We start from the raw sequence: 10,237 nt of genomic DNA on the forward strand, positions 1-10,237 counted from the left end.
TTTAACACGCTGACAGCTGCGTAGCGGTCTGTGTGTAAGCTTTTAATGGGACCAGCTTGGCTGCTGTTATTCAGAGTCTCATTACCGAGAAAATAAAGTCAAGCTGGGCTCAGTGTTTTCAGGGGCTCAATAGAAGTACAACAGAGGTAGAAGTAGGACATCATAATAAAATGGCTCGTAATCTTTTAAAAGAGATCATTGACAGACATTCATTACAATGTTGTTGTTAATAGAGTAGCTTCACAGAACCAGCCACACCATCTTTTCCCAGATTTGTTGAAGCCCTGCTGAAAAGTCCAGCTCAGGCCAGCAGACATTTCATGCTGGTCTTAGCTGGTCTAGTGCTGATCTGGTTCTGGTTTGGCTGGTCACCCCAGCCTGCGCATGCTGGTTGACCAGCATACCACCATCAAAATACGACATGCTGGTTTTGCATCTCTTGTTTTTAGCAGGGAGGAGACCTATTTTGCACTTTTATTGGATTTTAATTAACTATAGTTAGGAGCAACTGTGAAGAGTAGACAATACCCTAATTCAGTCTTAGTATGATGTGATTTACCTGGTCATTTACCCATCTGTGAAGAAAAGGTCATATTATGGGTGTTAACTTTTAATGTCCACTGCAAACTAATCACTAAATCATGAAAACGTGCCCCGCAAACAGATCAATACACAGTAATGTTTAGCACAGAAAGCTTGCAATTCATATTGTTAGTCCCATTTTTTCCACCAGTAAGATAATGCTTGTTTCAGCTAAGGAGTTCAATGCTATGATACCATCAAGCTAATGGTGGTTTGTTTGCATTCCACAGCAGCTTCCTAGACAAAACACAGACGTTTGGGGCTCATAACAGACATATGCTTTACTTCGAATGTTACAGCCCTACTGAAAAAGGATCATTAGAAACCAGTTGGATTAAAACTTTATACTTTTATGTTCTAATAGGAGTTGGCTTAATGGTTTCCTCTAGAACTAGACACGACTAGTTTCCTGTAGAGCAACTTTAGATCCTATTAAGTAACCATCAAATGCATTTAGAATCAGCCACTGGTCACCTGTTAATCCATTACATTGTGATCTCAACCCATCAAAAAAGCCAAAACCCATGGAACACAGGAACCGACGGAACTGTTGTTGACTTCTTCAGTACAGATTTAAACTTGAAGCCTGCCTGTGAATATTGCTGTAGCCGGTAAGCTTAGCTAAATGCCCAGCTTCCTCGAGTGAGGAGAGAATACAGACCAATCAGCCGGCATAAAGCCTGTTAGCATCAATGAGAAGAGTCTGCTGAATGAGTCACTAAGACAGAAATATGTTTGTGATATATTTATGACATGACAACTGTCTTGTTCATCAAGGCTTATGGGTGAATCAGCATCTGGAACAGTGAATGTATTAAGACTGATTAAGTAGCCATGGTCATCTGATCGACTTAAAATCGAGCAGCAAATGCTAACAGCCTGTAGAAGCATTTCAGTAAAGCTAGAGATACCAATACTACTTTGATGCTATATACATTCCTAAATATTACTTTACCTAAAGTGGTCTGCAAAAGACAGAGACCACCCTTTATTTACTTTCTAGTCGAATCAACCATTAAGTACAAGTTATTTATTTTCAGTTATTTCTGATTGGATTAGAAATAAGATAATCCACCTGCATAAGGCAAAAGTCAAGGGAGTTCAAAAATTGACTAAAAGCTACAGAGAAAATGGGCACCCCTAACAACCACCTGGAAGACCAAAACTGCCCCCCAACAGATAAACAGCACATAAAGCTTTCATCTTTGAGAGAGAGAGGAGAAAATCAAGTTGCTTCAGATCTGAAAACATCCACACATGTGTCTGTCAATCCTTCCACTGTGAGAAGACGACTCAGCGTTATGGGTCTGAAAGGACGTGTAGCTGCCAAGAGGAACCTCACTGAGAAAAAGATGGACACATCAAACAAAGAGGCTGAACAATGGACTGGAGTCCAGACCTCAACATTACTAAATGTGTAACTGGGTTTACCTGGATCATGAGAAGCAGAAAATGCTAGACCAACTTCTAAGACTGAACTTTGGAGGTGTGGAAAAATATCTTTGCAGATTATTGTGTGTTCCAAAAAGAATAGAAGCTGGAAGGCAAAGTCTGGACACACTAAACCTGGAAAAAAAATGGTATTATTCTTCTTTTCTACACTAAAAATGAATTACTTTTACTCAATAGCTGTTATGTTGTTTATAAAAGTTACTTTTTTTGGAAACAACAGCATTTTCCTGTTACTTTAAGGACATTTGGTGACTTGTAAACATTGTAGAACACAAACAAACACAGACAATACACAGTAATGTATCATTTGTTACTGATTATCACAATTATTCTCAGTCACGTTCTTTCAGCAATATCTCTCCAAATTCTTGGCATAAACATGCATGTGTCTTTCAAAGGGGTCTAAGCTAAATGGAATTCTGAGAAGGCCAGTGAGGGAGGTTTTTGGAGCAGTCTCAGGTCCTGGCGAGGCCTTGATGTTTGGCTCAAAAATAAAGCTCCCGAAAGGCCACTTGCTTTTTAGCTACAAGCTGCAAAAAGCAACACCACCCCAAAACCAGCCCAGCCAATCATATGGCTCAACTGTGCTGGATGTAAACACAAGCAGGACTCACATGCTTCTTTCACCGAACCTGTTTTTCAAACTTGGGGTTTCTTTTTCGTGGAAAAGAGGAAACTCACTCTGAGAATGAAAACACTCCATAGCTCGTGGAGGTGGGATAGGATGCCACTCTAACACTTCATTCACCATCATATTATTTTGTATGGAGAAATGAAAAAGAATTAATACTACAATTCACTTTGATCTGGAAAGACATTTCATCATTGCTGAGGTAAACACAATATATATATATATATACTGGAAAAACAACTGCACATCAGAAGCTAACATCAGTTCAGACATAACTGGAGAGAAATGTGTTGTATTACATTATAATCTTAATTAAAATCGCCACTTTATCCACTAGCTTTGTCCATTTGAACTACAGCAAGCTTAATACTGGGGCAAGACGACTGGCAGAAATGCTAAATTAAGATAGTTAGCATGCATTTCTTACCTGTGTACCAAATACATTCTCAACTTTTTCAGACCACAGTGGATTTCCTGAACCATGGGCTGCTTGCAGGGACCCCGTACGTGTACATGCGGCCTAATAATCTGTTAATAATCCGACTAGCTCAATCGGAATAGAATACATCCACATATACACCTCAGACAGAATAGACTAGTCAGATCGATGCCATTCGGAATACAATTTCTATCCGATTGAACAAGGTGCATAATCCTGTAAATAATCAGTTAAATAGGTTAATAACCGTGTAAGCACCTGTATCTGATTACATTCCCTATCGTGAAGTGTAAATCCGTTCTGCGCATGTGTCTTGCGTCATAGCTGTTTATAATGTTCGACATGGCGGAGCAGAAACTGGTCTGCAGAGGAGATGCAGTTTAGCTCTGATCTTTAAAAGATGGCGGTGGGACGGACGTCCAGCTTATGTGTCTCAGAACACGACGCCTTCCTCTGGGCCTTCTTTAATAAGGACATGTGAAGTGTGTTTTCCTGAGTCTGACATCTATGGAGCCCCACTGGTGGCATCCCGTAGAAATAAAAATTAATGCGTGGCCACGACTTAGTAAGGCGTGGGAATGAGATGATTAAGTTGTGGCCACAACTCAGTAAATGAGATCCTAATGAGTGGCCACAACTTAGTAAGCCGCAAACTAATCCCCACGCATTACTAAGTTATGGCCACGACTTAATCATCTCATTCCCACGCCTTACTAAGTCGTGGCCATGCATTAGGATCTCATTCCCATTAAGGTGTTAATAAGGCCACGTAGACATCATTTTAAAGCAATTAAAAACATAAATGCGGCTCACTGCTGCTCGTCTCACTCTGACTGGGCTCATGTCATGCTTGTTGTCATGGTAACATCGACACTAAGTGATACTCATGGTTTTTCATCAGATTGTTGAGTATAACACCTCGGTCTTAGTCTATAATCAGAATTTATTCAAACGGATTACATGCAAACATTGCATGTAAACACAGCCAGTGTTGCTAGTAGAGCAAAACGCCTGGGGCAGTGGGGGGTTAACTGCCTTCCCCAAGAGCACAGCCAAGAACACACAGTCAGTCCTGGGATCTGAAACCATGACCCTCCAGTTGGTAGCTCACCTCTCCTGCCAAAGATTCCATACAAGTAAAGCTTATCATGACTATTCTTGCATAAAATTATCCACTATAATAGCTCAACTTCTAAATCTGTCCACCTACGCGTGGCACAGATGGATTATAAGAGCACCATTACGAACCACTGATTTCATTTACTGGAGCAACATCTCTGGAATGTCTGGGTTGCCTTGCTTGCTCACAAGCCAACAGTCAGCTCCACCCACAAAAACCCTGACCTTCTCCATTAAAAGAGAACTGACCTCAGATCTGAGCGACAAGCAAAAGACACATTTTACTTTTCCTCTTTTGTGAAATCAGCACTTTTCAGGGATTACTGTGGGGGCTTTTGTTTCGGTGTTATCGCTGTGTGCAGTTACGGCCAGGTTACGTATTTATTATTAAAATTAAAACCAAGAAGTGTATTGAGCCAATCTCCACCAACACTTCTTCTAATACGAGTGATGATCCAATCCCAGCGCAGGAGGCGTTGTCCAGCCAGCCAATCCCAGCGCAGGAGGCGGGACTTGTCGGATTACAGGTGGGGAAAGAAGCAAAATAAGGCGAGCTGTGCTCTTCGCTTCATACTCTTCCTCTCTGTACAGCTCATCCTGCATCTCTAAGAAGCTTTCTGTCCTGCGTTTGCTTTTGAAATAACAAATAAATAATACAAAAGTGTCCAAAGAAAATAAGCCATGAGAATTTGGCCATTTACAAGTCTCGTCTTGCTCGTGTCAGCGTCCACAGTGGTCTGCGGAACTTCGCTGGAGGGAGAGCTGTCCGTCTCCCTGAGGGGTAAGTTCACGTCAGTTACTGGTCAGGAGAGATGTAGTGTAGATTTAGTGTTGCTGAGTTTAATCATAGCCAAACAGCAACGAAGGCACTTTCATGTATTGCAGTCACTAGATTGAGCTTCTCTTTGAGCCAAAGTAGGTTTCAGTACTTGCTGTGTGTTGCTTACTCAGACAGGTGGATTGTTATCTTGAGATCACGACTTAATTGTCTTGTGATCTCAAGATAAGTTTGGCGAACACAACTTTTATCTTGAGATCACAAGACAGTTAAGTTGCGGTAGACGAGGCTTTAACATCCAACCTCTGAAGCTGAACATCAACATCAGAGACTTCATTTTTTCTTTCTTTAGGATGCAGATCTGTTTCATGTGCTGACATCCCGTATAAATGAAAACAATGCGTGGCCATGATTTAATAAGGAGTGGGAACAAGATCTCAATGCGTGGCTACAACTTAGTAAGGCATGGCAATGAGAAAAATAAGCGATCTCAAGGACATGGCTTAGTAAGGCATGGGAACAAGATAATTAATTAGTGGCCATGACTTAGTAAAGCATGGGAATGAGATTCTAATGTGTGGCCATGACTTAGTAAGGCACAGCAATTAGAAAAATGAAGTACTGACCACAGCTTAATAAGGCATGATTTCATTCCCACTCCCCCAATTGGGATCGCGTTCCCATGTGTTAATAAAGCGTGGTCACACACTATTTTTATTTATAAGGGATGAGACCTGCAGGGCTCCGTGGTTTAATTTTCATGGTTGAGCTGCTGTTTCCCTGAAACACAGCAAGATCCATGTGTTTAATTAAGAAACGACCCTCCAGCTCCAGCGGTCAGTGTCAGGTCCTGTTGAACTGTACAGCCTCACTATGGTCTTCCCTCCCAACTTGAACACAAAAGGTTAATAATCAGTATTCCACTGGTTTGGTTTTATTATTTCATTCAAAAGTCTTTTATTCTTTTTAAAAACTTCTTTGGCAGATAATTTCCTGGAACCTTTGAGGAGCCTGTTTCGCCAGAGGGAAGCCAGCAACGTTCTTGCCAAGTTCTCTCTCAGGAGACCGTCTTTGCCAGATGATGACGTCTGTTATATTGTGCCGGGCAAAGAGGAGACCTTGGGCAACTGCAATTTTAACAGTACCGCCAAAACGTTCCTGGTGATTCATGGTTGGACGGTAAACTTACTAGCCATTTTTAAAAACTGTACTTTTTTTAATAAAAAAAAGGCAGTTATAATTAATTTCTAACACCCTTTTCCTAGGTGAGTGGCTTGTTTGAGAGCTGGGTTGCCAAGATGGTAGCAGCGCTGTATGACAGAGAGAAAGATGCCAACGTAATAGTGGTGGACTGGCTGGACATGGCTCAGAACCATTACATTGTGGCGGCAGAAAACACGCAGAAGGTTGGACAGGAGGTTGGACATTTCATAGACTGGATAGAGGTTTGTATTAGTAGAACATATCACATGTCTTTATAACACACATGCATATAATTACATGACATTGAATGGCAGTTTTATATTCACTCATGGGGCATATGTCTTTATCATAAGAAAACAAGCAGAACATAGACAGTAGAGGGACAGTACTTTTTACCAAGCTTATGTCCTAGCTATATGAAGTACAGTATCTTCTGGAACTACAAAGCATGTTCATTGTCACAAGTTAATATGTAAGATGTTAGATAATCTAAGACCTTCTGTTAGCTTGTGTTGGGCCAATCCCGAGTTAAAATCAATAAATTGAGTTTTTTATTATCTTTATATTCACAATATAAGGAGGCAACCAATATTCCACTGGAGAAGGTTCATCTTATTGGCTACAGCCTTGGTGCCCACGTTGCTGGATTTGCAGGCAGCCATACTACCAACAAAGTTGGAAGAATAACAGGTAGGTACTTCTCTAATTTCAGTAAAAAATGGAGAGTGATGAATGAATGAATATATTCTGCAGTATCTATATCAGATATTTAACACGAGGGATGTTTTTTGTAGGTCTTGATCCAGCCGGACCTGATTTCGAAGGAGCTCATGCACACAGACGGCTTTCTCCTGATGATGCCCGTTTTGTAGATGTTCTACACACCTACTCTAGAGGAACTCTGGGCCTCAGTATTGGTATTGAGCAGCCGATTGGCCATGTGGACATTTACCCCAATGGAGGAAGCTACCAGCCAGGCTGCAATCTCCGAGGAGCACTTGAGAAGATAGCTCATTTCGGATTAGTTGGTAAGGATTCTGGCTGCATCTGCAGTCCACATCTATCTACATTTCTCAAAAGCACTTTAGACATAGATTTATCATTTGTAACAATGAATTCTAGAGAATCTAGAGAATATAACACATTGGCCTTGACAATCTCTTAGTGTGGGTCATGTATATGTACTTTATTCTATTTCCAATAGCAATGAACGAGGCAATAAAGTGTGAGCATGAGAGGTCTGTCCACTTGTTCATTGACTCCCTCCTCAATGGAGAGGAGCTAAGCAAGACCTACAGTTGTGCGAGCAGTGATATGTTCGAACGTGGCATGTGCCTGAGATGCCACAGGAACCGCTGCAACACCATGGGCTATGACATCAAGAAGGTCCGCAAAGCTCGCAGCGTCAAGATGTTCACCAAGACTCGAGCCACCATGCCATTCAGAGGTACAGCTGTGCGATGCATTACATTAAAACTGTAATTTCAACATTTGCTCTTGCATAACCATTGCAAAAAACTGAGCAGCCCATTTTGCTAATTTGTTGAGACCGGTCACCACAGATGTGCAATGGGATTTGCAGTTGTGCATTTGAGTTTGGTAGAGCCTGCTGGTGTGCCAGTGTTCTCCCTTTCAGTGATGTACACAACGATTGATGAGTGCTAAAAGTTCCCTCTTTGTGGAGAATCTTAAGTCTGTTATAAGTCAATGTTATTGAAAGGTTTACTTGCTTGCTTTTCTTCTGTTTAGCCACAGTCCAGTTTCTTCATCTGCATTGTGTCAATGCTGTGGCAACAATGCTTATCTGTGGTTGTTTCTTTACCCAGTTCATCACTATCAGCTGAAGATTCACTTCACAGCACAGACGGACCAAACACAAACAGAACCTACTTTAACGGCCTCCCTATATGGCACCAGTGGTTCGGTTGAAAACCTCCAACTTAAAGGGTAGGTAATATCTACGTGGTCCACCTGTGGAAAGATCACTCTGAGGAGCATCATCCATAGAGAAATAATGAAGTTTATCTTGTTCATTCTTTTGCAGAGATGATAAAATCACCACCAACAAGACACATTCCTACCTCTTGGTTACAGAGGAGAATATTGGTGACCTTCTGATGCTGAAGCTCAAAGTAGAGGACTCCAGTAGCTGGTCTGTTTCTTCACTGCTCAGCAAGGCACAGTCATGGTGGAATGGAGATACTACTGGTTCTGAACCTCAAGTCAAGAAAATACGCATCTGGATTGGGGAGACGCAAAAAAAGTATGTTGGTATTGTTTTAGGACTAGATCCCTCCTCTCTAAAGAAGTTAATGTATAACTACTAATTCACTCTTTAGCCCTGAAGATTGGCACTCAGACTGCTGGTCACCATAGCTATGCAGACGTGTCGCCTAACTAGTAGCTAAATAAAAGGCAAATATAAAGATCTAAGATGAACAATGATAATTTGGAGATGAATGGACATATCTACATTTATAATCACTCCAGATGGTTTCCTGATACATTCAGTCTGCAACAAGAAACTGTCAAACACTAAAAAGTCATAAAGCTGAAGTCACTTTCTCGTTGACCAGCTTCTTGTTCAAATTTTACCGTTTGACCTTAAAACTTGTGGCAGTTACATTCTGGCACCTCATGCACCATTTAAGGTTGAATGGGAAATTGAAGCTGGTGAATGAGAAGCTGACTTCAGCCTCATAAAAGTCAAAATGTTGAGAAACATTTTACAAGAAACTGTTCTACTTTCACGGAAAAGTTTCCTACCAGAGATGTGAGAGAAGCAGCTATCGGTGAGCTAAAGCTTAAAGCCGAGATGGTAAAATGGACATAAAATGATGTGGCTTTTTGTTGAAAGGACAAAATGGTTCTTAACATTTGGGTTGTGACCCCTGGTCTAAGCAGTAAAACATCTATTGTAGGATAGGGTTCTTCTTAGAGGTCTTAACCATAGCTTTATGCAACAATATATAGTGGTTATTCTGAGAAGTGTAGCATCTCCAAAAATATTAGAACATTGGGAATTGTCAGAATGCCATTTTTGCACGATAAGTGCGTTATAGGAGCTTTTATTTCGTTCCCAAAAGAAACCCACAACAGTCAAATCTAAATGGGAAACATGGGTAACATGGCTTGGAGGCATTTCTTTTGACATGGTCAGCAAAACTCTGTGCTCACAACACAAAGAGAAACATATGGAATGTCCCGTTTACAACTTTAAATTTAAGACTGAAACCTTAACGTTTTGTCTTTTCTCCGTTTGTTTTCTCCAGGCTCATATTTTGCCTGAAAGATCACCAGAAATCAAGAACATCTCACGAAGCAACCTTTGTGAAATGCAAAGAAACGTGGAGGAAAGCATCTAGAAGGTGAGATTACATTAGATAATTACAATCATACAAACTTTTTATTGTTGGAAACTTAGACTCATGTTTTTGCCTTGTTTTGTTTTTCATGCAACTCTTAGGGCGCACTGAGAGGACTCGCTGAGAAGCCTCACAGGTTGTCTACAGACAAATTCAACTCATCCAAACGAAGCACTTAATCAGTTGTTTCTAAAGCTGTTATTTATTTTGTATTTAAGATGTGTTTGTGCTGGCCTTACTGTATTGTATACATACTGTCTTGCAAGGGGGGTTATTTAATACTTGTAACTTAATACTGTAACTTTAATGTGTAATTTTTTTCCGTAAGCACTACCATTGTAATGCAGTGGTCACACAATACATGGATCAAAGTTACGAGGAACTGTGCTGGGTGTCAGTTAATGAGAAGGCCAATATTTATCTGTTCAGACTTGAGCAGCCTGTTTATGACGGGAAAGGTATTAACAGACGTTCACAATCTGACATTCAGGAAATCCCAATCTGCTGTGCCAGGACTGAAGAGGTAGAGTAGCATAAACCCACTCCAGTGAAAGTGGTGTTGCTTCATTGAAAGAATGACCCATGGAGACGTTAAAGTAGCCACTAAAAACAACTTTCAGGTCAAAAAAACAATCAAACTACACTGGTACATCCAGCGTCTGTCAGCA

At 40.8% G+C, this 10,237-nt stretch overlaps 1 protein-coding gene across 1 annotated transcript; it reads left to right on the plus strand.

Moving 5' to 3' along the window:
* Positions 1–4,790: 4,790 nt before the first annotated feature.
* Positions 4,791–9,951, plus strand: LOC108424983 (lipoprotein lipase). Its single transcript, XM_017693342.1, has 10 exons — positions 4,791–5,004; positions 5,987–6,180; positions 6,267–6,446; positions 6,783–6,894; positions 6,999–7,232; positions 7,409–7,651; positions 8,031–8,151; positions 8,249–8,467; positions 9,477–9,572; positions 9,671–9,951. The coding sequence occupies exons 1-10, from the start codon at positions 4,905–4,907 to the stop codon at positions 9,678–9,680; spliced, it is 1,509 nt and encodes a 502-aa protein (XP_017548831.1). The 5' UTR covers positions 4,791–4,904; the 3' UTR covers positions 9,681–9,951.
* The last annotated feature ends 286 nt before the right edge of the window (positions 9,952–10,237 follow it).

The sequence above is a fragment of the Pygocentrus nattereri genome, chromosome 15 (assembly GCF_015220715.1).
Source record: "Pygocentrus nattereri isolate fPygNat1 chromosome 15, fPygNat1.pri, whole genome shotgun sequence".
NCBI classification, from domain to species: Eukaryota; Metazoa; Chordata; class Actinopteri; order Characiformes; family Serrasalmidae; genus Pygocentrus; species Pygocentrus nattereri.

Coding starts and splice junctions, on each gene's coding strand:
- LOC108424983 (XM_017693342.1), top strand. CDS start 4,905: ATGAGAATTTGGCCATTTACAAGTCTCGTCTTGCTCGTGTCAGCGTCC. Junction 6,447..6,782: donor ATTTCATAGACTGGATAGAG/GTTTGTATTAGT, acceptor TCACAATATAAG/GAGGCAACCAATATTCCACT. Junction 7,233..7,408: donor AGCTCATTTCGGATTAGTTG/GTAAGGATTCTG, acceptor TATTTCCAATAG/CAATGAACGAGGCAATAAAG.